Genomic DNA, 25,111 nt, shown 5'->3' with positions numbered 1-25,111 from the left:
GCTCTGTGGAAGAGCCCTTGAGAGCTGGGCATGGTGGCTCACACCTGTAATTCTGGCTTGGGGGCTGAGGGAAGAGGATCACTGAGAGTTCAAAGCCAGCCTGGGCTCAGCTAGAGTTAGACTCTGCTTTAAACCTCCAACCACACACACAAAAAAAAAAAACACTAAAACACAACAACTTATGTTTAGGAGTGTAATTCAGTAGGGCACTTGCTTAACATGTGATGTGTAAAGTAAAAATGATCATGTGACTAAATGACCCATGTCACAAGATTATAGATCACCCCTTCCCACCTGAGTTGTTTTGTTTGTCTTAAGAACAAGGTCTCTCTCTGTAGGCCAAGCTGGCCATGAACTCTTCATCCTTACTCCTCACTCAGTCTGCGATTGCATGTACCCCTATGTCCATCTTAGTTTTTAATTAGGTGGTTTTTAAAATGTATTCATTTCTTTATGTTTTACACTGGGGATTGAACCCACTGCCTCACACACATGTGCCAGGCAGGAGCTCTACCACTGACCTCTATCCCCATCCTCTTAATTGGGGCCTTAATAGGAGAAAACACATACACCTGATTATTTTATTTTATTTTATTTTATTTTATTTTATTTTATTTTATTTTTTTCAGGGTAGGTCTCACTCTAGCCCGGGCTGACCTGGAATTCACTATGTAGTCTCAGGGTGCCCTCGAACTCACTGCGATCCTTCTACCTCTGCCTTCCGAGTGCTGGGATTAAAGGCGTGCGCCACCACACCTGGCCTGATTAACTTTCATATGTAATAAGACTCTTCACGAGAGTAAAGACTGTACGCAGTGTTCAAAGCTGAGCACGCCCGTGCTTTCTAGACCTGTAACAGTACATTTGGTGAAGACATGGTAAGGCAGCGGGATCTGAGCGAAGAGTGGTTAATTCTGGGGTCCTCGCTGGGAGGTAACGGAGGCGCACAGAGCTAGTGGAGAATGAGAGGTTGTTTGTATAGACTATGCAACGTCAATTTCCAGTCCAGCTTTCTCTAAGGAGGCTTTATGGCTGGCTACCGGTAGTGCGAGTAGAGATTAGATCTTTCTGCAGCTATTGCTTCTCAAGAGCCTTTAGCTCCCAAAATAGTTGTGGCAAAAAGCATATTTAAAAAATACTTTCATTTATTTGAGAGAAAGAATGGGGAAGGGAGGAAAGGAGAGAGAGAGAATGTGCGCCAGGGCATCCATCCACTGCAGATGAATTCTAGACACATGCACCTTGTGCATCTGCCTTACTTAGATCCTGGAGAATCGAACCTGGGTCCTTTGGCTTTGCAGGCAAACACCTTAATCACTAAGTCATCTCTCCAGCCCAAAGAATTGTATTTTATTTTTAATTTTATTTATTTATTTGAGAGCGACAGACACAGAGAGAAAGACAGGTAGAGGGAGAGAGAGAGAGAATGGGCGTGCCAGGGCTTCCAGCCTCTGCAAACGAACTCCAGACGCGTGTGCCCCCTTGTGCATCTGGCTAAGGTGGGACCTGGGGAACCGAGCCTCGAACCGGGGTCCTTAGGCTTCACAGGCAAGCGCTCAACCGCTACGCCATCTCTCCAGCCCTAAAGAATTGTATTTTGATGTGACATATCCTAGTGTCATTTGCTAGATATGGAATGTTAGAGGTAGATTTCTTGACGTCTCTGAGTGTGGCAATAATGGTTTACCCCAAACATCCCCTGTCTTACTTTCAGTATATGCAGGACTTTTGACTTCAGACCTCTGCAAGGGCGGCCCCTGGTGGAAGAAATGAGCACTACAGCCCAGGCATCCCCAGTGGCTTGGGGGCTTTTTGGCAGAAACCTGATCCTCCAGAGTGGAGAGGTGTCTAGCCTTGTAAACTATGCACAACAGCAGAAATTTTCTTAAGAGAATGCTTAGACAGAGGTGGGAATTCTGCTAGAGGGGTGTTGGGCAATTACGCTAATAGAACAGGCTGGTTCCAGATTTCCTATACTGAACTGTCTTTTCAACTGTTCCTCTGCCTGCAAGGTTCTCCATTACATTTCTCTTCCTGTTTGCTTTGGTTACTTTGGGGTTTTGACTTTTTGTGGCAAGATCTCAAAAGCCCAGGCTTGCTGGGTGTGTTAGTCCACACCTTTAATCCCAGCATTTGGGAGGCAGGGCTAAGAGGATCACTGAGTTCGCGGCCACTCTGAGGCTACAGAGTAAAGTCCAGGTCAGCCTGGGCTCCAATGAGACCCTGCCTCAAAACAGAAAAACAAAAAACAAAAGAAAACAAAAACAGGCTTGCCTAGACTTATTATGTAGCCCAGATAGCCTCAAACTCATGGCAATCTTCTGCCTCAGTCTCCCAAGTGTTGGATTACAGGCATGAACTATGATGCCTGGCTTCATTTCTTCTTCTTCTGCTCCTCCTTTTCCTCCTCATTTTCGGTTTTTTAAAGCAGGGTCTCACTCTAGTCCAGGCTGACCCTGAACTCACTCTGTAGCCCCGGCTGGCCTCAAATTCACAGTAGCCCTATCTTAGCTTCTCATTCTGGGATTAAAGAAGTGTACTAGTATGCATGGCTCATTTCTCTTCCTCCTTTAAAATATATATATAATCGTTCTAGGGCTGGGCTCAGCCATTAAAGGCACTTTGCAAAGTCTAACGGCCCAGGTTCGATTCCCCAGTACCCACATAAAGCCAGATGCACAAAATGACGGCATGCATCTGGAGTTTGTAGTGTGCCCATTTTCTCTCTCTCCCCTTGTCTTCCCTCCCCTCCCCATTACAAATAAATGAAACACTTAACAGATTATATTTTGCCAGGCACGGTGGCACATGCCTTTAATCCTAGCACTTAGGATCCCAAGGTAGGAGGAGCATTGTAAGTTGAAGGCCAGCTTGAGACCTTGAGCTTCTGATCCTCCTGCATCTACCTCCTTAGTCCTGCGATTATAGACGGGTATCACCAAGCCGCTATACTGCAATCTCTAATATAGACTTGTATGCACCAGGTGCTATTCTACATGCCTTCTAATAACTGTGGTATGTAACTATTTTGACCTCGTGCCACAGATGGTAGAGTAAGACACAGAGAGGTTAAATAACTTACCCAAGGTTCTGGAGATAGTAAGTAGCAGAGGTGAAACTGAGACCCAGGTAGTTAGCCCAGAGTCTGTTTGCATTGTTTGTTTTATTTTGGTTTGGTCTTTAAAAAAAATTATTATTTATTTATTTTGAGAGAGAGAAAGAATGGGTGTACCAGGGCTTCTAGCCACTGCAAATGAACTTCCAACGAAGCGTGCTTCACCTTGAGAATCTGGCTTACGTGGGTCCTGGGGAATCACACCTGGGTTCTTTGGCTTTCCAGGCAAGTGCCTTAACCACTAAACCATCTCTCCAGTCCTAGTTTGGTCTTTTGAGGTAGGGTCTATGTAGCCCAGGCTACCCTTGAACTCATGGAAGTACAACAAGCAAACAAACATGCCATCTCTTATTATCTGCCACTGTTTGATGCAGTAACCACTACTTAAGTGTTGAATATTAGACCATCTCACTGTGGCCTCTAACATTTATTTATTTGTAAGCGGAGACAGACAGAAACAGGGTGTATGTATGGGCGCATCAGAACCTCCTGCCACTGCAAAGGAACTCCAGGTGTATGGGTCACATTTTGCATCTGGCTTACATGGATCCTGGGGAATTGAGCCTGGGTCATTAGGCTTTGCAGGCAAGCACCTTAACCACTAAGCCATGTTTCTAGCCCCTCTAACTTTTCGATTCCTTAGGTATCTATGTTCTGTCTCCATGTTTTCATACTGGCAAAGCCACCTGGGGGCAGAGGCTCTCTTGGTTGTTACCTTTCTTGACAAGACACTATTTTCACTTGACAATTAAGATAAAAAACAATGCGACCACAATGAACAGTTCCCCTGTAATCATAATAGTGACCCACGAGCCTTTGGGTCCACCACCAGCTCATGGTTTGTTCGGCATGTGCTTGGTTGTGTTCTCTGGAGAAAGCACGTTCTTGTCCGTAATCTGTCCACTCTGGTTTCTGTCTTGCAGTGAGTTTTGAAGCATGCACTGGCCGACCAAGGACGGTGTACTTTTCTGAGGACTCTCGATTCCAAGTGGCCACAGATGGTGTGATCACAGTAAAGCGGCCTGTAAATCTTCATAAACTGGAGACCACTTTTCTTGTTCACGCCTGGGACTCTACCCACAGAAAGCTTTCCGTCAGAGTTACGCTGAAGTCCGTGGGGCATCACCACCACCGTCACAATCACCATGTATGTTGGGATATTTCTTGGGAAATTGCTATATTCTCAGGCTGCTGTCTAATCCTCCTTTCCTGGCCTTGGAACAATGTACATTTTAGGCTGAATTAAGTTTTTCTTGGAGTTGGTGGAAAGTCTCTAGGATGCTAAGAAGAATCCCTGGCAACTTACTAGGTGCCTACAATCTTTGCCAGTTGTTTTGTTTTTTTCAAGGTAGGGTCTAGCTCTCACCCAGGCTGACCTGGAATTCACTTTGTAGTCTCAGGGTGGCGTCAAACTCGCAGTGGGCAATCCTCCTACCTTGGCCTCCTAAGTACTGGGATTAAAGGCATGAGCCAATATGCTCAACTGGTTGGCTCCCTCCCTCCCTCCTTTCCTCCTCCCTCCCTTCCTTCCGTCCCTTCCTTCCTTCCTTCCCTCCCTCCTTCCTTCCCTTCCTCTCCGAGGCTAGCAATCTTTCTGCCTCAGTCTTTCTCATGTTGGGATTACAGGTGTGAGCCAGTACTCCCAGCTTGAAAACTATTTCTATTATATTTTATTACTTATTTCTTTATTTTGAGAAAAGGTCTCATATAGCCCTCTACATGGCTGAGGCTGACCTTGAACTCCTGGTTTCCTGCCTTTACCTTCCAAGTGCTGGGGTTATTATAAGCATGCATCGCCACATCGTGCTTTAAAAAAAACAAAAACAAAACTTTCTGTTGGTTGGAACTGCAGATGGAAAGCCTGCTAGATACTATCATTTCCTTCCTAGGGCAGAATGAAGGAGAGTGGGTTCGCCGCCCATTTTCTTTGTATTCCTGGTAGTAGCATTCCTGGATTGCCACTGGCATAAGGTCCTTCCCCATTGTGTTCACAGTGCCCGGCTGTTAGGTTTGGTTCATCTCAGGAACACAGTAAATACTGAACAGGCGCATAAGAGGATTGGCCATGAGTGGAAGGATATATGTCTTGGCAAGAATGTTTCTGGAGTTATATTACCAAAAGTCAAATGTTTTTTGTCAGTTTTGAAACTGCCTCTCATGGCACTTTCTACCGACATGCCTCTCCAGGGGACATTCTAGCTATATCCTGCCAGAATGCCTCAGAAGTGTGCCATTAAGCGCCACAGCCTTTAAGGCTGGCTCCTGCTTTGCTCTAAGGAGACTCTTGAGATTCACGAAGCTTAATCATCCTCCTGAGAAATCTAATTTTTCTCCCTGGTGCAATTAGTGAGAAACTCGGCTAACGGTATTAACAAGGCTTCCTGACTGAGGCCTGTGGTTGGCCTGTCAGGCAGGCTGCTTCAGCATAGTGGGTTCCAGCGAGGCAGCTGCTGACTGAGAGAGCCTCTAGGTTCTTCTCCAGCTCTCCCTGCCCACTTCTGCTGACTTTATGTACCCTTGCTTCCATTTTTGCTGTATCAGGATTTGATTCAAGTATGTATTACAGAAAACCCAAATTACAGTGGCTTATGCAAAATATTCTTTTAAGGCAAAGAAGTTCAAAGGCAAATTGTGGTCAATATGAAGACTCTTCAGCCACAAAGAGCCCAGGTTTCTCCTAAACTTTGTGTTCTGCCATCCTTAGCACCTGACCCCACCCCCCATGCCCCATTGAATTTATGACTCTTCAGCCTCTCAAGGGCTGGAACAACAGATGTGTGCCACTACACTCGCTTAGCACGTGGCTTTGTTTCATTAAAGAAAAAGACCCCCCCCTTTTTTTTTTCATATTTATTTGTAAGGAAAGAGAGAGGAAGAAAGAACGAGAATGGGCATGTCAGGGCCTCTTGCCACTGCAAAAGAAGTCAAGACACATGTGCCATTCTGTGCATGTGGCTTTTTTTATGTGAGTACTGGGGAATCGAACACAGGTCATCAGACTTTGCAAACCATTGCATTTAACCACTGAGCCATCTCCAGCTCCCCCCCCACCCCGCATTTAAAAAATATATTTATAAAGACAAAGAGAAAGTATAAGTATATGGGCACACCAGGACCTCTTACCACTGCAAACAAACCCCAGTGCATGTGCCACTGGTGCATCTGGCTTACGGGAGTACTGGAGAATTGAACCCGGATTGTTAGGTTTTGCAGGCAAGCACCTCAACCACTGAGTCATCTCTCCAACCCCCTTTGTTTCATTTTTCTTTTTTAATTTTAATTTATTTTTTTGTTTGTTTGTTTGTTTTTCGAGGTAGGGTCTCGCTCTAGCCCAGGCTGACCTGGAATTCACTACATTGTCTCAGGGTGGACTCGTACTCATGGCGATCCTCCTACCTCTGCCTCCCGAGTGTTGGGATTAAAGGCGTGCGCCACCACGCCCGGCTGAGTTTCATTTTTAAACAGTCAGATTCTCATTACATAGCCTCCGTCTTGCTTCAACCTCCCAAGTGCCGACATTACCACTGCACCCAGTTGGAACATGGCTTTTGTCCCTGTGGTTACTGCATAGTCCAAGTTGGCTGCTAGAGCCTCAGCCACCCCTTCTTCTTTGTATGTAAAGAGAAAAAGGAACAAAAAGGTGCTATCATTGCTTAGTTATGTCTATCTTTTAATTAACTTTTATGAAATTCCTTGTTTTATTTATTTATTTATTTTGTTTGTTTGTTTTTCAAGGTAGAGACTTACTGTAGCCCAGGCTAACCTGGAATTCACTGTGTAGTCTCAGGGTGACCTTGAACCCACAGCAGTCCTCCTACCTCTGCTTCCCAAATGCTAGGATTAAAGGCATGCTCCGTCATGTCTGGCTCAATTCTTTATTTAAAAAAAAAAACACATTTATCTGCAAGCCGGGTGTGGTGGTACACACCTTTAATCCCAGCACATGAGAGGCAGAAGTAGGAGGATCATCATGAGTCTGAGGCCACCCTGAGACTACATAGTAAAATCCAGGTCAGTCTGAGCTAAAGTAAGACCCTACCTCTCAGAAAACAAAACAACAACAACAACAACAACAAAAATTCTAACTCCTAGCCGGGCCTGGTGGCACATGCCTTTAATCCCAGCACTTGGGAGGCAGAGATAGGAAAATTGCTATGAGTTCAAGGCCACCCTGAGACTACATAGTGAATTCCAGGTCAGTCTGAGCTAGAATGAGATCCTACCTTGAAAAGAGAGAGAGAGAGAGAGAGAGAATGGGCATACCAGGGCCTCCAGACACTGCAATCTGGCTTATGTGGGTTTTGGGGAATTGAACCTGGGTTCTTAGGCTTTACATGCAAGAGCCTTGTCCATTAAGCCATCTCTTTAGCCCCAGCCCTACATTTTTAATCTTAAAAACAAGGTCAGGAATGCTGGGAAGATGATTCATCATTAAAGACACTTGCTTGCAAAGCCTGTCAGCCTGGGTTCCTCTCTTCTTCCCCCTCCCCAAATTAAAAAAAAAACAAACAAAAACTGCTAGCACAGTGATAGTGATAATGAGTGAGTGCCCTCATGTGTAGGATGAGAGATGGAATCTTCCTTCAGAAACTCCAGTTACTACTAACCATCTAGAACACTTAAACAGTTTAGAAGGTATTTTCCTTCCATCCATCTTCATCTCTCTAATTTCCCTGAGTGCGCATAACACTATCATTATTACACGTGAAACTGTTCAATACAAGTCTCAAAGGATAATTTTGGTTTCCATCTCAACAGCTTCTGGAAACCTTATAACTATAACACAATGACATTAAGAAATGTGTATTGATCACAAAGTTCTTAGCAATTCTCGAAACCTATTTGGCGGATAACTCCACTTTGGGGAACTGTATCCCTAGAAAAACATAAAAGATATATAGAAAACACTGGAATATCTAGTTACCGAATCATCTCTGATGTTATCAGAGTGTAATATTGCTACAAAAATGACATATATTATGAAACCTCCAAGCCTACAATTGTGTATGCATAGTGATTATTGGAGTCAGGGCACTGAAAAGGATCCAAGGGAATGTAGTATTCATTACGCTGGGTGTATTAGTCAGCATTCCGTCACTATAAAAAAATTCCTCAGGTAATTGAACCTAAAGAAAACACGTTGGCTTGGGCTAATGGCTCTAAAGATTCCAGTTCAAGATCAAGGGGATCTATTGGTAGAGATGGCATGTCACAGTGGGAGAATGTAGCAGAGCAAACCAGTTTCCTATCCTGCAAGAAGCAAAGAAGAGACTGGATTTCCACAATTCACTTCAAGGGCACCACCCTTGGAACCAAGTGGGAAACTGGATTTAGTGTAGCAGTGGCAAAGGGACTCTTGGTTTTTGTCGTGGCTGTCCCTTTTGGAGGGTGTGTGTGTAACTTGTCACTGAGAAGAGTCATGACATTGGAACATATGCCGTCCTTAGAAGATGGCAAACTCCAGCTGGCGGGTTGGGCTGCGAACTGGAGTATGCGGAATGACTGCATTTTGCCCCCATCTCCTTTTCTCTTAGGAGACTCTTCCTGGAACCCAGCCAGAAGTGCTCATGTTTCCCAGCCATCAGGAGGGCCTCAGAAGACAGAAGAGAGACTGGGTTATCCCTCCCATCAGCTGCCCAGAAAATGAAAAAGGCCCATTTCCTAAAGACCTGGTTCAGGTAGAGTTGGGAAATTATTTTTTGTGTGGGAGTAATTCGACTGAGAAGGACCCCAAGGAGAGAAACTAAAAAATCAAGTTGTTTTTTTTTTTGCTAATTCAGTTTCTTTCTGCTTTGTCTTCAGATCAAGTCCAACAGAGACAAAGAAACCAAGGTTTTCTATAGTATCACTGGTCCAGGAGCTGACAAACCCCCTGTTGGTGTATTTTCTATTGAAAGAGAAACAGGGTGGCTGAAGGTGACGGAGCCTCTGGATAGAGAACATATTGCTAAATACGTCGTGAGTATCTTTTGTCACACACAGGAAAACATCAGACCAAAAAAATTTTAGCAGTCCATGCTGGATCCCCAGTTCATATGTTCCAGACATATGAGGAGTTTATCATCTCTTGACCTATTGATCATATGATTTCTTAAAAATACTACTTATTTAGAAAGAAAAAGAGAATGGGTGGGTCAGGGCCTCCAGCCTCTGCAAACTAGCTCCAGACACATGCGCCACCTTGTGCTTCTGTCTTATGTGGGTACTGGGAAATTGAACTGGGGTCCTTGGGCTTTGCAGACAAGCACCTTAATCACTAAGCCATCTCTCCAACTCAAATGATTTTTTTTACTAAGGCAGTGCCTCACTATAGCCCAGGCCAACTTGGACCTCACTCTGTAGCCCAGGCTAGCCCCAAACACATGAAACTCCTCTTACCTCAGACTTCTGAGTGTTGGAATTATAGGTCTGGCTCTTCTGATGAAATGAAAAGAGAACCCAGGGAAATTTGGGGTGGCTAATTTTTGTTGTTGTTGTTTTCTTTGTTAGGAAAAGGTAGAGGAGATTCTTAACCTGCACAGGCTTAGACGCATGAGGTCAACTTTTTGGGGCTGGAGGTTCCTTCAGGGAAGAGGGTTCTGGCCATGGGGAGCAAAATCCATTTCTAGGACTTGGTTACAACATTGCCTTGGGAAAAAAGGAGGTGACCCGTGGATGTCGAATGCAGAAAATTCTGGGTGAAATACTAGATGGCAGTAACCACAGAAAGTTTTATCTCAATTAAGGGAGTTTGTCATCTCTCGTCCTGACACGCCAGTCTTCCTGTGATAAATGGGCGGTGTGCCCTGGTGGGTGTGTTCTCTCACCCATGGTCTTGGGAGCGGTGTCTTGCAGTGGTTGTCTCACAGTAGCCAGGTGGAGCCACTGTGGCCAGACCCCGCCGCCTCCTCTTCCTGCTGTTCAAAGCTCAGGTCAAGCTTCCTCACTTGTTCTTACAGCTCTTCTCCCACGCTGTGTCGTCCAACGGCCATGCAGTTGAGGAGCCCATGGAGATTGTGATCACAGTGACAGATCAGAATGACAACAGGCCCGAGTTTATCAAGGAGGTCTTTGAGGGGTCTGTCATGGAAGGCGCTCTTCCAGGTACATCAGCAATAAGGAGCTGAACACACAGAAAGAACACTTGGGTTCTTTGGCCCTTAAAGTGTTGGGGCTTGAGCTTGGGGTCAGGTCACAGAACCTGACTCTTTATACCATTATTCTGCATAGATACTTGAATGTCACTGGCTTGTTAATCCTTACAGCTTTTGTTAGTGGTTCTTAATTTTTATTGTTTGTTTATTTTGAGGAAGGGTTTCGCTCTAGCCCAGACTGACCTGGAATTCACTATGGCATCTCAGGGTAGCCCTGAACTCACAGTGATCTTCCTACCTCTCCCTCCTGAGTGCTGGTATTAAAGGCTCATATGTTTGTCATTTTAAATTTCTTCATTATGATTCCTCTATTTAAGTCTTGTGCCCTATTTTGCTTCTTTAGTATTAGTTATATTTTTCTTACTGCTTTCCAAGAGTTAAATGTTCTATATACCACAAGGTCATTGCTACTCACAAGTGTTTTCTAGTATTTTCTTCTTCCATAAAGGCAGTGATTTCAAAATGCTACTTTAATGAAGCAAGACCAAGAACCCAATTGCAGATGATTCTTAAAGTTTAATTTTACTTTCTCTACAACTCAGTAGAAGAGACATGGTAGAATGTTTTAGTTAAAGATTATTCACAAGCCAGGCGTGGTGGTGCACACCTTTAATCCCAGCACTGGGTAGGCAGAGGTAGGATTGCCACGAGTTTGAGGCCACCCTGAGAATATATAGTGAATTCCAGGTCAGCCTGAGCTACAGTGAGACCCTACCTTGGGCGGGGAGGGGAAAAGATTATTCACAACATTCCTTCTCATTCTTCTCATCTCCCTAACCTAAAATGTATGCCAGGAAAGCTTGAGTTTTCTGAACATCCCTGGTTTGCTAGAATGCTTTCTTTGGCAGTTTGGTGAGAATTTTTGATATTGGAACTGTGAAAAAGTATAGTGTCCTGGGCACCTTTGTTTAAAAAAAAAAAAAAAAAAGCATTTTTATTTACTTATAAGAGAAAGAATATAAATAGGCATGCCAGGGCCTCTTGTTACTGCAAACAAACTCCAGATACATGTGCATCCGGCTTAATGTGGGTGCTGGGGAATTGAACCCAGGCCAGCAGGCTTTGCGAGCAAGCTCTTTTAACTACTGAGACATCTCCTCAGGCCCAGAGCACCTTTTTTATCACCCAGAGCAGTAGTGTGCATATCACATAGGGAATTGCAGGTCAGCCTAGAGCGAGACCCTACCTGGGAAACCCAAAGAATGATGAAGTGCACTACTGAGCCTGTGTGCATCTCCCCGCTCTGATGCTCCTAGGAACCTCCGTGATGCAGGTTTCGGCCACTGATGCAGATGACGACGTGAACACCTACAACGCTGCCATTGTTTACACCATCCTCAGCCAAGATCCCGAACTGCCACATAAAAATATGTTCACGATCAACGGGGACACCGGGGTCATCAGTGTGGTCACTTCTGGGCTGAACCGAGAGGTCAGGCAGAGCTTGGGAGAATGCAGTGGGAGTTGAGGGCAAATGTGTATTAATGTGCACCCCTCCACTGAGGCTAGGGGTCAGTTAAGGTGAATGTCTCAGCTTTGCATCTAAACATCAGCCCAGAACTTCTGTGTCTAGGGGTGTTGGGCTGGCCATTAGGCAGGTGGGCTGAGCTGGGCCTGGTGGCTATTGGGGCTGGCCCTGACTGTGTGTGTGATCTGTCTACAGAGTTTCCCCACGTATACCCTGGTGGTTCAAGCTGCTGACCTTCAAGGTGAAGGCTTAAGCACAACCGCAAAAGCTGTGATCACCGTCACTGACATCAACGACAACGCTCCCATCTTCAACCCCACTACGGTAATTCTGCCACTCCGCCACTCCCTAGATAGTTCCCCGCAAAAAGGTGCTTTGTTGTTTATGAACTGGGTTTTACAATTGCTCATGGGTGAACTTTTTGAAAGCTTTCCCCCAGGTTAGTGAATGTGAGGTGTTTTTTTTTGTGTGTGTGTGGGGGGGCGGCCAGTTTGAGGTAGGGTCTCATTCTAGCTCAGGCTGACCTGGAATTCACTCTGTAGTCTCAGGGTGGCCTCAAACTCATGGCGATCCTCCTACCTCTGCCTCCCTAGTGCTGGGATTAAAGGCGTGTACCACCACGCCCAGTTCCATTTGTTTGTCTTTGAGACAAGATCTCATGTAGCTCAGGATGGCCTTCAATTTGCTAAATAGAACTCAGCCTCAGTATGAGGATCAGTTACAGGCATGCGTCCTATACCCGGCTCATGTCCCAGGGTTTCCAGAGCACTGTGGTGACCAGGTTTCGTTTTTGTGATTGCTGATTGAGAATAGATGGGTGTTAAGAACAGATCATGGCTAGCCCACAGTGTGATTGAGTTCACAGTCAGCCACTAGGCCAGCAGGCACTGAGGGGCTCTAGTGGCTAGGGCCTCGGAAAGCCGCTTCAGGCTGCGCAGGAGAACTAGCTGGTCTGTCCTAGGGTGGACACTTGCTCTGAGACCCCGCTGCACAACCTTCCCCGCATCCCATCTTTTCCTGGCGCAGGCTCAGGTTGGGGTCCTGGTTTCGCCCTCGGGGTGAGCATATCCTCAACGCCCTGCCCTGTCCTTCACTCTGCAGTACCAGGGCGAAGTGCCTGAGAACAAGGCCGACGCCGTCATCACCACACTCAAGGTGACTGATGCCGACGCCCCCAACACCCCGGCATGGCAGGCCGTGTATACCATATTAGACGACCCCGAAGAGCAGTTTATTGTCACCACAGACCCTGCAACCAACGATGGCATTCTGAAAACAGCCAAGGTTTGTATGGTCCCTGGTAAGGTGCAGAAGTGGACGTGCCAGCAGCTGGCTTCCCATCCTCCCTTCCCAGAGTGACCAGCATTGGCAGCCTGGGGCTGGACCCCTGTGTTCCCGGATGGCATACACTGACCATTTGGGGGCTTGAAGAAGCAGCGTTGCCTTCAACAGGCCGCTTCCCAGGACCATTTGCCTCTCCCAGCTCTCCTTCTACAATTGAGGGAACGAGTTTCTGGACTACTGCGCTCAACTATTTTAGGAACGAGTCAAATACAGCTGTTTTTTTGGGAAATGTCCTTCAGTCTTGGAAACTGAAATTATTTGTTGAGTATAGTCAGTGTTAACAGATACCTAGAATATCCCTAAAGTCTTGACATCCTTTTTAGCATGTAAGCAGCCATATGTGAGAGCCACTGTTAAATTACCAACCTAAATCAGCAGTTAGGATTCAACATTTATTTAATTAATTTGTTTATAACTACAAAATATTTCTTACTTGCAGGCAGCGAGGGACAGAGAGAATGGGCATGGCAGGGCCTCTGGCTGTTGTACAGGAACTCCAGATGCGCATACCACTTTCTGCATCTGGCTTTACGTGGGTAATGGGGAATCAAACCAGGGTCATTAGGCTTTGTAGACACAAGCGCCTCAACTGCTGAGCCATCTCTGCAGCCCTTGTGTTTTCTTTATTTAATTTATTTTCTTGATTGTGTCGTGATGTGATGTGATGATGGTTGCACTCAGGGCCTCAAGTGTGCAGGGCAAGTGCTGGGTTACTGAACCACTCCCCTCCCAGCCCCCTCCTGTTTTCTTTCAACCTCAGTTTTTTTCTGTTCCCTAGGGCTTGGATTTTGAGGCCAAGCAGCAATACATCCTGCATGTGATAGCAACAAATGTGGCCCCCTTCGAGGGGAACCTCATCACCTCCACAGCCACCATCACAGTGGACGTGGTGGATGTGAATGAAGCGCCCATCTTTGTGCCTCCTGAAAAGATAATAGAAATACCTGAAGATTTTGGAGTGGGATTAGAAATCACATCCTACACTGCCCGGGAGCCAGACACGTTTATGGAACAAAAAATTACGTAAGTGTGAGGGTTTCTCACCTGACTTGCATCACCTGGGCATTGTTATATACTTACACATTTGCTGTTGATATCAATGTGTACTTAGGTACACATGAGAAGTTTGTCCTTGGCCAGATTGGTCATTGCAAACTCAGATGCCATCACTGTCACTGTCACTGTCGTGTCTTCATCGTGTCTGCAATCTGTTGTTGACCAAAAACTCATTACACAACTCCCTCCCCCACACCCCACCCCATGACTGACTTAGTTCATGGCATTGTATCATCATTTGGCTGGGAAAGACCATTCTCTTGTTTGGGTTTACTTCTTTTATCTTATTCCCTTTACTCCTCACCCTTCTCTTTCCATAGCCTGGTATTTCAGGCTTAGTGTGCTTCCTCTCTTTGAGTTCTTGCAGTAGGAATGTGATTTTGAGTATTTTATTTATTTATTTATTTATTTATTTATTTATTTATTTATTTATTTATTTTTGAGGTAGGGTCTCACTCTAGCCCAGGCTGACCTGGAATTCACTATGTAGTCTCAGGCTGGCCTTGAACTCATGGCAATCCTCCTACCTCTGCCTCCCAAATGCTATGATTAAAGGTGTGTGCTATCACACCCAGCTGAATATTTTATTTATTTGCAAGGAGAGGGAGAAGGGAAGGAACTGGAGGGGAGGAAGAGAGAAAGAGAGGGAAGGAAGAAAAGGATAAAAGAATAGTAAATGTGCCTCTCAACAATTTTCAGTGAATCTAAGAATGATCTTGCCTAATGCAAAGTGAACCCAGGGCCTGCTGATAACATTCTACCACCGAGCTCCACCCCCAGCCCACTGTTCCCCCACTGGGTGTAGTGGCGCTCGCCTTTAATCCCAGCAGAGGCAGAGGTAGGAGGATCACTGTGAGTTCAAGGCCACCCTGAGTACATAGTGATTTCCAGGTCAGCCTGGGCTAGAGCAAGACCTTACCTCAAACTTCCTCTCACCCCTCCCAAAAAATCTCTCACTAGATTAAGTACAAAGGGAAAAATGATACATTTATTCTGAAGAAAACTGGTGGCCTTTATTCAAGTGATGAAAGTTAATATCCCCCAGTGAGAAAGCAGACAGACATCTTGAGCCTCCTGTGTGATATACCAAGAGAGACACAGCCTCATTTCTAATATTTCCATCTTCTGACTCCTGAACAAACAATCTGAACCCAGAAATGCAAATTGATGGGCATTCTACAAAGTGGCTTGCCTGTTATGATCACACACTTCTGTAATCCCAGCACTTGGGCAGTGGAGATAGGGCGATCAGGAGTTCAAAGCCAGTCTGGGATAAATGACTTTGTCTCACGCACACACATATAGTCGAGCATGGTGATGCACACCTTTAATCCCAGTACTCGGGAGGCAGAGGTAGAATTGCCATGAGTTTGAGGCCACCCTGAGACTACATAGTGAATTCCAGTCAACCTGAGCTAGAGTGAGACCCTGCCTTGGAAAAAGAAAAAAAGAAAAGCAAGACAACTGGCCTGGTGCATGTTTCAAAAATGTCAGTACAGAGAGAAAGCAAAGAAAGTGCCAAAGTAATGGAAGCTAAACACACCTCACATGAGCCACTGGGCCGCTGGAGAGCAAGCTGAATGCTGGTGCCACTCCTGTGGAGGCTGGGCCGGACAGGACTTTAGCTGCCCACTAAGGATTGGATGTGAAATCGGGACAGCGGAAAGTTGGAAAGTATACTTGGGAGAAATTGCTGATTTAAATGGATGTTGTTTTTTCAATACAACTTATTTTTTGCCAGGCGTGGTGGCACACACCTTTAATTCCAGCACTTGGGAGGCAGAGGTAGGAGGATTGCCATGAGCTCGAGGCCACCCTGAGACTGCATAGTAAATTCCAGGTCAGCCTGAGCTAGAGAGAGATCCTACCTCTAAAAACAAATCAACAACAACAAAAAACTTATTTTTTTTTCACAGATTTGTTCCTTTGATTGGAAAACATTAACCATGAATAAATCAGTGTCTGGGAATGTAGCTCAGTGGAATATTGCCTTTGTGGCATCCCCAGGCCCTGAGCGCCACCCCCAACATAACACCAAAGTAAAAGGGGAAAGGGATAGCAATCTATCTAGGTAAAAGTTATATGGGTATGAATGGCCACTGCACTGTCCTGTTAGCGTTTATATGGGGTTGCTAGTTTTCAAAAATAATGTTGAAAGTAACTGTAAACATAAAGCGGTGGGCTGGAGAGATGATTCAGTGGTTAAGGCACTTGTCTGCGTAGCCTAATGATTTGGGTTCAGTTCCCCAGTGCCTACCTAAGCCAGATGCACAGTGGTGCATGCTTCTGTAATTCATTTGCAGCAGCTGAGGGCTCTGGTATGTCCTTTGTCTCCCTCACCCCCCCACCCCAATCTCTCTCTGCTTGCAAATAAATTAGATAAATCTCAAAGAGGAGCCTTAGTTTTCCTTGGTTTCTTCTGTTTGCCATTCCCATCCTAAGTTAGAGCCTTGCTTTCTCAGGTATCGGATTTGGAGGGATACTGCCAACTGGCTGGAGATTAATCCGGACACTGGGGCCATTTCCACAAGGGCGGAGATGGACAGAGAAGACTTTGAGCATGTGAAGAACAGCACGTACACGGCCCTCATCATCGCCACAGACAATGGTAGGAATGACCCTCTGCGGCCTGGGCCACCTGGCCCTCCTAGCCAGCTTGCCTGCTCTGCCCATAAACTATATAAGTAAAAAAAACATCTTTGTGCATGCCTCTGTTCACAAGTATCTCTCTTGGATAGATGCTTAGAAGCAGAGGTACTTTTCTTTCCTTTTTGTGTGGATTGATCCCAACGCTTCAGTTCATGCATGCTAAGCATCTGCGCTACCACTGACCTACAACACTGACCCAAGAATTACTCGAGTTGTTTGTCTGTCTGTCTGGAGAGAGAGGGAAGAGAATGGGCACACCGGGGCCCTCAGCTGCTGCAAACAAACTCCAGACGCATGTGCCTCCTTGTGAGGCATTGCGCCCCTGGGTGACTGCACCTGCCTATGTGGGACCTGGAGGTTCGAAAATGAGTTTTTATGCTTCGCAGGCAAGCGCCTTAACCGCTAAGCCAAGCTCTCTGGCCCGGTGTTATTTCTTAAGACCAAGTTTTACTATGTAATTCAGGCTGGGCTGATCTTTTTGTCTGGGATTACAAGCACGTGCTACCACTCCAACTCCCAGAAGGACTTCTTTTTTTGTTTGCTTGTTTTTATTAGACAAGGTTTCACTGTGTAGTCCAGACTGGCCTCAAGTTTGAGGTGATCCTCCTGTATTAGCTCCTGCTGTGCTAAGGTTACAAGTAAGAGCCTTCCCTCCCATTATAATTTGAAGGTTTAGGGAGACAGTATTAGTTTAAGAGAAGGAAAGATGCCAGACATGGTGAAGCACGCCACTCCATAGTGAATTTCCAAGTCAGCCTTAACTAGTGCAAGACCTTACCTCAAAAAACAAAAACAAAGAGAGAGAATGAAGGAAAGAAAAGAAAGTACAGAGAGTGCCTGTCATCTGGAAGGCAGGAGGGCTAGAGAGCCTATGTGGGCATATCAGTTCCCACCCCAGCTCTATTGGGCTGGGACAGGGTGGGTTTATCAGGGCAGGGACCTGGAGTTTCAGGAGTTGGGAGAGATGAGTTGCCAGAGAGAGCAGTTACTATGTTTAGTTTGTCTAAGGTCGGGTCTTACTCTAGCCCAGGCTGACCTGGAATTCACCATGTACTCTCAGGGTGGCCTCGAACTCACGGTGATCCTCCTGCCTCTGCCTCCCAAGTACTGGCATTAAAGGTGTGCGCCACCACACCTGGCTGTTACTGTTTTTGAGACAGGGTCTCAACTACTCAAGACTGGTTGCACACTCATCTAAGGGTGGTCTTGAATTCCTGATCCTCCTGCTTCCATATTTTGAGTGCTTAGATTACAGGTATGTCATTACATCCAGCTTTCAAAATTAATTTTTGTTTGGTTGCCTATTCATTTCAGCATGTGTGCATGTCAGGGTCTTTCGCTGTTGCAAACGAATGCCAGGCACATACACAACTTTTTGTGTGTGCTATGGAATTGAACCCAGGCTAACAGGCTTTGCAAGAAAGCACCTTTAATCCCTGAGCCATCACTGCAACCCCTAGAATTACTTTATATATGTATTTATTTGAAAAAGAGAGAATGGGCACACCGGGGCTTATAGCCACTGCAAACAAACTTCAGGCGCATGCACCACCCTGTGCATCTGGACAATCAAGCCTGGTTCTTTAGGCTTGGCAGGCAAGCACCTTAACTGCTAAGGCATCTCTCCAGTCCCAGAATTATTTTCTAAAGAGACCTTCTAGAGCCAGGAATGGCAAAATGTACCTATAAGCCTAATACTCAGGAGGCTAACAGGATTAAAAATTTAAGAACTAGGGGGCTGGAGAGGTGGCTTAGTGGTTAAGCGCTTGCCTGTGAAAGACCCTGGTTTGAGGCTCCATTCTCCAGGACCCACATTAGCCAGATGCACAAGGGGGCGCACGCATCTGGAGTTTGTTTGCAGTGGCTGGAGGCCCTGGTGCTCCCATATTCTCAGTCAGTATCTTTCTCCTAAACCCCCCCCCCCCCGCCTCTTTCTCCTTCTATCTGTCACACTGAAATTAATAAATAAAAATAAATTTAAAAGCCGGGTGCGGTGGCGCACGCCTTTAATCCCAGCACACGGGAGGCAGAGGTAGGAGAGTCGCCATGAGTTCAAGGCCACCCTGAGACTACTTAGTGAATTCCAGGTCAGCCTGGACCAGAGTGAGACCCTACCTTGAAAAACCAAAAAATAAATAAATAAATTTAAAAAAATTTCAAGAGCTAGGGCTGAAGAGATGGCTTATCATTTAAGGCACTTGCCTATGAAGCCTAAGTACCTGCATTTGAGTCCCCAGTATCCACAAAAGCCAGATACAAGGTAGCGCACGCATCTGGAGTTCTTTTGCAGTGGCTAGAGGCCCTGGTGCACTCATATCTTCTATCTGCCTCTTTCTCTCTCTCTCTCCCTCACTCAAGTAAATATACATATATAAAGAGCTACATAGTAGACCCTGCCTCAAACCAAAAAATAAATAAATAAATAAATGTAATTTAGTAGGGTTTTACAAGAAAGGAAGAATGATGTCAGGCATGGTGGCGCATGCCTTTAATTCCACCACTTGGGGGGCAGAGGTAGGAGGATTGCCATAAGTTCAAGGCTACCCTGAGACTACATAGTGAATTCCAGGTCAACCAGGGCTAGAGTGAGACCCTACCTCAAAAAACAAAAGCAACAAGAAGAATAAGAATGATCTGGAGAGGGCTGGAGAGATGGCTTAGCGGTTAAGCACTTGCCTGTGAAGCTTAAAAGGACCCCGGTTCGAGGCTCGATTCCCCAGGACCCACGTTAGCCAGATGCACAAGGGGGCGCACGCGTCTGGAGTTCATTTGCAGTGGCTGGAGGCCCTGGCGTGCCCATTCTCTTATCTCTGCCTCTCTCTCTGTCTGTCACTCTCAAATAAATAAATAAAAATAAAAACAAAAAAATTTAAAAGAAATGAGCTGGAGAGGTGGTTTAGCAGGTAAAGGTGCTGGCAAAGCCTGCTGGCCTGTGTTCAGTTCCCCAGTGCCCATGTAAAACCAGATGTACAAAATGTCACATGAGTCTGGAGTTTGCAGTGACAAGAAGCCTTGGCATGTCCATTCTCATTCATTTTCTTTTGCTCTTTCATATATACACACACAAATAATTTTTATTTTTGTTTATTTTTATTTATTTATTTGAGAGTGACAAAGGGAGAAAGAGGCAGGGAGAGCGAGACAAAGAGAATGGGGTGCGCCAGGGCCTCCAGCCACTGCAAACGAACTCCAGATGTGTGTGCCCCCTTGTTCATCTGGCTGCTGTGGGTACCAGGGAATCAATCCTTGAACCAGGGTCCTTAGGCTTCACAGGCAAGAGCTTAACCACTAAGCCATCTTTCCAGCTCTTAAAAAATATTTTTAAAAGGCAGAGGTAGGAGGATTGCTGTGGGTTTGAGGCCACCCTGAGACTACATAGTGAATTCCAGGTCAGCCTGGGCTAAAGTGAGACCCTACCTTGGGGTGGGGACGGGGAGGAAGGAATTTTTGTCTTTGAATTGAGGAATGACCTGAATAGGGCTCTGTGTGGGGCCTGGTGAGGGATAGCTAACAAGTTAGAACAAGATCTGGCCTGCTGGGAGGTGGTGAAAAGTCACTCGTGTTCCTGAGCTATGGCATTCCTTCTTTGTTCTCTCAGGCTCTCCCATCGCCACTGGAACGGGAACCCTTCTCCTGGTGCTGTCCGATGTGAATGACAATGCTCCCATCCCAGATCCTCGAAATCTGCACTTCTGCCAGAGAGATCCGCAGCCCCATGTCATCGACATCATTGACCCAGACCTTCCTCCCAACACTTCCCCCTTCACGGCTGAGCTGACTCACGGGGCCAGTGCCAACTGGACTATCGAGTACAGTGACCCAGGTGGGAACTTCAGCTCCGTTTCTAGAATTTGGCTCCACCTGCTGCACTCATTCCGGTTTTCACCTCAGCTGTTTCCTACAGCATTTAATCCTGGGCCCATCTATATCTCAAACATGGCACATAAACTCCTTTTTACTTCCCTGGCATTTAGCTTTGAGCCATACTGCATGGTAATCGAAACCCAAGCAGTGGGATTTTCTTCACTCAGCTCTAGAATATCTTATATTTCCCTACCAACTTTAATCCAGCCTGGGCTTTGTCCTTGCCCTTTTCCTGGCCCTGTTCTCATCATTCCTTTGTTTTCGTTGCTCTCCCTAGCCCAAGAGTCTATCATTTTGAAGCCAAGGAGGAACTTAGAGTTGGGTGACTACAAAGTCAATCTGAAGCTCATGGATAACCAGAACAAAGACCAAGTGACCACCTTGGAAATCCTGGTGTGTGACTGTGAAGGAGCTGTCAACAACTGTATGAGGGCAAATTACGTGGAAGCAGGATTACAAGTTCCAGCCATTCTGGGGATTCTTGGAGGAATCCTTGCTTTGCTAAGTAAGTGGAGCTAGCTAGTGACTTCTTAAAATTTTTTTGTTCATTTTTATTTATTTATTTGAGAGTGACAGAGAGAGAGAGAGAGAGAGAGAGAGGGAGGGAGAGAGAGAGAGAGAGAGGGAGGGAGGGAGGGAGAATATGGGTGCGCCAGGGCTTCCAGCACTGCAAACTAACTCCAGACGTGTGCGCCCACTTGTGCATCTGGCTAACTTGGGTCCTGGAGAATCAAGCCTCGAACCAGGGTCCTTAGGCTTCATAGGCAAGTGCTTAACTGCTAAGCCATCTCTCCAGCCCTGGCTAGTGACTTCTAAAGCAGGAAGGTTTCACTCAGAGAAATGACTTTCTTTTTCTTTTTTTTTTTATTAACATTTTCCATGATTATAAAATATATCCCATGGTAATTCCCTCCCTCCCCACCCCCACACTTTCCCATTTGAAATTCCATTCTCCATCATATTACCTCCCCATTACAATCATTATAATTACATATATACAATATCAACCTATTAAGTATCCTCCTCCCTTCCTTTCTCCACCCTTTATGTCTCCTTTTTAACTTACTGGCCTCTGCTACTAAATATTTTCATTCTCACGCAGAAGCCCAGTCATCTGTAGCTAGGATCCACATATGAGAGAGAACATGTGGCGCTTGGCTTTCTGGGTCTGGGTTACCTCACTTAGTATAATCCTTTCCAGATCCATCCATTTTTCTGCAAATTTCATAACTTCATTTTTCTTTACCGCTGAGTAGAACTCCATTGTATAAATGTGCCACATCTTCATTATCCACTCATCTGTTGGGGGACATCTAGGCTGGTTCCATTTCCCAGCTATTATAAATTGAGCAGCAATAAACATGGTTGAGCATGTACTTCTAAGGAAATGGGATGAGTTCTTAGGATATATGCCTAGTAGTGCTATAGCTGGGTCATATGGTGGATCAATCTCTAGCTGTTTTAGGAACCTCCACACTGTTTTCCACAATGGCTAGACCAGATTGCATTCCCACCAGCAATGCAGAAGGGTTCCTTTTTTTCCACATCCCGCCAACATTTTTGATCATTTGTTTTCATGATGGTGGCCAATCTGACAGGAGTGAGATGGAATCTCAATGTAGTTTTAACCTGCATTTTCCTGATGACTAGTGATGTAGAACATTTTTTTAGATGCTTATATGCCATTCGTGAGAAATGACTTTCAATTAGGGTAAGGGTTAAAGTGATATACAGTGGAAAGAAACCCAGGTTCCCCCCTTTTTAAAAATTGTTTCTTACTTTTTTTTAATGCTTTCCATGTTTAATGCAAGTGAGAAGCCTCAGATTCTGTATTTTAAATATTTTATTTTTATTACTTATTTCACAGAGACCAAAAGAGAGAATTGGCACGCCAGGGCCTCCAGCCACTGAAAATTAACTCTAGATGCATGCACCACTTTGTGTACTTGGCTAACATGGGTCCTGGGGAATTGAGCCTGGGTCCTTTGCCTTTGGAGGCAAAGGCCTTAACTGTTAAGCCATCCTTCTAGCCCAGATTCTGTATTAAAAAATTTTTTTTTAGATTTTTTTCCCCCCTTTGGTTTTTTGAGGTAGGGTCTCATAGCCCAAGCTGACTTGGAATTCACTCTGTGGCCTCGAGCTCAGTGATCCTCCAGCCCAGCTAGGGGGGCAAGTAGAGAGAGCAAATGGGTGCGCCAGGGACTCTAGCCACTGCAGATGAACTTGAGATGCATATGCCACCCTGTGCATCTGGCTGACATGGGTACTGGGGAATTGAACCTGGCTCCTTAGGCTTCACAGGCAAGTGCCTTAACCACTAAGCCATCTCTCCAGCCCGTGTCTCAGATTTTTTTTTTTTTTTTTTTTTTTGGGTGGTCTTGTTGTCTCAAGAAAGGAAATCACTCTTTATCCCAGGCCTGGCTCAAGGTAGTCCTCCTCCACCTGTCGTGGGGATGGAAAACCAGCGTTTCAGGGGTTAGCCATGAGCTGGCTCCCTGCCACACGCTGCTGCTTCCTGGCCTGGGGCGCGTCACTCCCTGCCTCCCTCTCTCCCCACTCCAGTCCTGCTCCTGCTGCTCCTGCTGTTTGTGCGGAGGAGAACGGTGGTCAAAGAGCCCCTGTTGCCCCCCGAGGACGACACCCGGGACAATGTGTATTACTATGACGAAGAAGGAGGTGGAGAAGAGGATCAGGTAAGTTCCAGAGAAGTAAGACGCTCAGTGGCAGTCACTTCTTTTGGAAGAAGCCATCAATGGTTAAGAAGGCAGGTATTTCATAACGTTCTGCAGTATTTCTTAAGGCCTGATATAGCTGACATTTACTGATAACTGTTGCATCGTGATGAGAAAAATGAGGCACAGAGCACCTAAGTGTCTTGGCAAAAGTCACACAGCTAGAAAGTGGTAGAACAAGTTGGTCTGGCCCCAGAGCCTGTTCATTCTCCTGCTATTCTGAGACAGCAATTGGTCTATTTTAATATGGCCTTATTATTTTATTTTATTTTATTATCGTTATTTTTTTAATGTATTTGAGAGGGACAGACAGAGAAAGAGGCAGATAGAGAGAGAGAATGGGGGCGCCAGGGCCTCCAGCCACCGCAAATGAACTCCAGACGTGTGCGCCCCCTTGTGCATCTGGCTAACGTGTGTCCTGGGGAATCAAGCCTTGAACCGGGGTCCTCAGGCTTCACAGGCAAGCGCTTAACCACTAAGCCACCTCTCCAGCCCTTATTTTATTATTTTTTTCAAGGTAGGATCTCAATCTAGCCCAGGCTGACCTGGAATTACCTATGTATGTAGTCTTAGTCTGGCCTTGAACTCAAATTGACTCTCAGCCTCCTGAGTGCTGGAATTAAAGGTTTGCACTACTATGTCCTACAATATATATATGTATTTTTACATAAAACAAACTTTTTTGCTTTTTGTGGATGTTAAATCTTTTTTGTATCCCCTGATTTTGAAAATGTTCTTAACTTAAGGTGGGAAAAGCTTACTTCGGCCATGGTCTAAGGGTATAGTCTAAGCATGACCAACCTTTTGACATTGCGATAATGGCATTGTTATCTACAAAGTTCACATGAACTGTGTAATTTATGCCCCCCCCAAAAAAAAAATTACAAAGCTGGGGGGATGGTTCAGTGTTAAAGACACTTTCTTACAAAGCCTGCCGGATCAAGTGCAATTCCCCGGCCAACTCAGATAAAGCTGAACTAACATTCATTTGTAGGACCAACAAACCCTGGCATACCTACACACATGTGCAAAAGAACATTTTTAAAAACCACCCCTTCAGGGCTGGAGAGATGGTTTAGCGGTTAAGCGCTTGCCTGTGAAGCCTAAGGACCCCGGTTCGAGGCTCAATTCCCCAGGACCCACGTTAGCCAGATGCACAAGGGGGCGCATGTGTCTGGAGTTTGTTTGCAGTGGCTGGAGGCCCTGGCATGCCCATTCTTTCTCTCTCTCTCTCTCTCTCTATGCCTCTTTCTCTGTCTGTCGCTCTCAAATAAATAAATAAAAATAAACCAAAAAAAAAAAAGACCACCCCTCCAAATTTCATAATGCTTTAAGTATGTTTTATGATTTTGTATTGGGCCACGGGTTAGCCATAGGCCATCATGGTGGGGAAGGCATGTTACATCAGCAGCCAGGAAGCAGAGGAGGGTGGATGGATATGTACTTTATCCTGTGTCGTTTTTGTTGTTGTTGTTTGTTTTGTTTTTGTTTTTGTTTTTGTTTTTCAAGGTAGGGTCTCACTCTAGTTCAGGCTGACCTGGAATTCACTATGTAGTCTCAGGCTGGCCTCGAACTCACAGCACTCCTCCTATCTCTGTCTCCTGAGTGCTGGGATTAAAGGTGTGCGCCACCACATCTGGCTTGTTTTATCCTTTTTATTCAGCCCTACACTCATGGGATGCATGGTTCCACCCACAGTCAGGGTAGGTTTTCTTAACTACAGTCACACCTCTCAAGCAACACCTTCACA

The 25,111-nt window shown here is 45.6% G+C and overlaps 1 protein-coding gene across 1 annotated transcript in view; it reads left to right on the top strand.

The window, feature by feature from the left end:
* Window positions 1-25,111, top strand: part of Cdh1 (cadherin 1) — a 101,081-nt gene that overhangs the window by 69,559 nt on the left and 6,411 nt on the right. Inside the window, exons 3-14 of the mRNA XM_004661660.2 lie at window positions 4,039-4,262; window positions 8,650-8,793; window positions 8,918-9,073; window positions 10,054-10,198; window positions 11,505-11,680; window positions 11,912-12,040; window positions 12,818-13,000; window positions 13,839-14,083; window positions 16,579-16,724; window positions 20,364-20,588; window positions 20,907-21,134; window positions 23,192-23,322. Of these exons, the coding sequence (XP_004661717.1) occupies window positions 4,039-4,262; window positions 8,650-8,793; window positions 8,918-9,073; window positions 10,054-10,198; window positions 11,505-11,680; window positions 11,912-12,040; window positions 12,818-13,000; window positions 13,839-14,083; window positions 16,579-16,724; window positions 20,364-20,588; window positions 20,907-21,134; window positions 23,192-23,322 (2,132 nt within the window). The remainder of the gene's footprint in view (window positions 1-4,038; window positions 4,263-8,649; window positions 8,794-8,917; window positions 9,074-10,053; window positions 10,199-11,504; window positions 11,681-11,911; window positions 12,041-12,817; window positions 13,001-13,838; window positions 14,084-16,578; window positions 16,725-20,363; window positions 20,589-20,906; window positions 21,135-23,191; window positions 23,323-25,111) is intronic.

This window comes from Jaculus jaculus, chromosome 1 (genome assembly GCF_020740685.1).
Source record: "Jaculus jaculus isolate mJacJac1 chromosome 1, mJacJac1.mat.Y.cur, whole genome shotgun sequence".
NCBI lineage: Eukaryota > Metazoa > Chordata > Mammalia > Rodentia > Dipodidae > Jaculus > Jaculus jaculus.
Note: the sequence above shows the minus strand (reverse complement) of the source record. Positions and strands in the feature narration are given on the sequence as shown.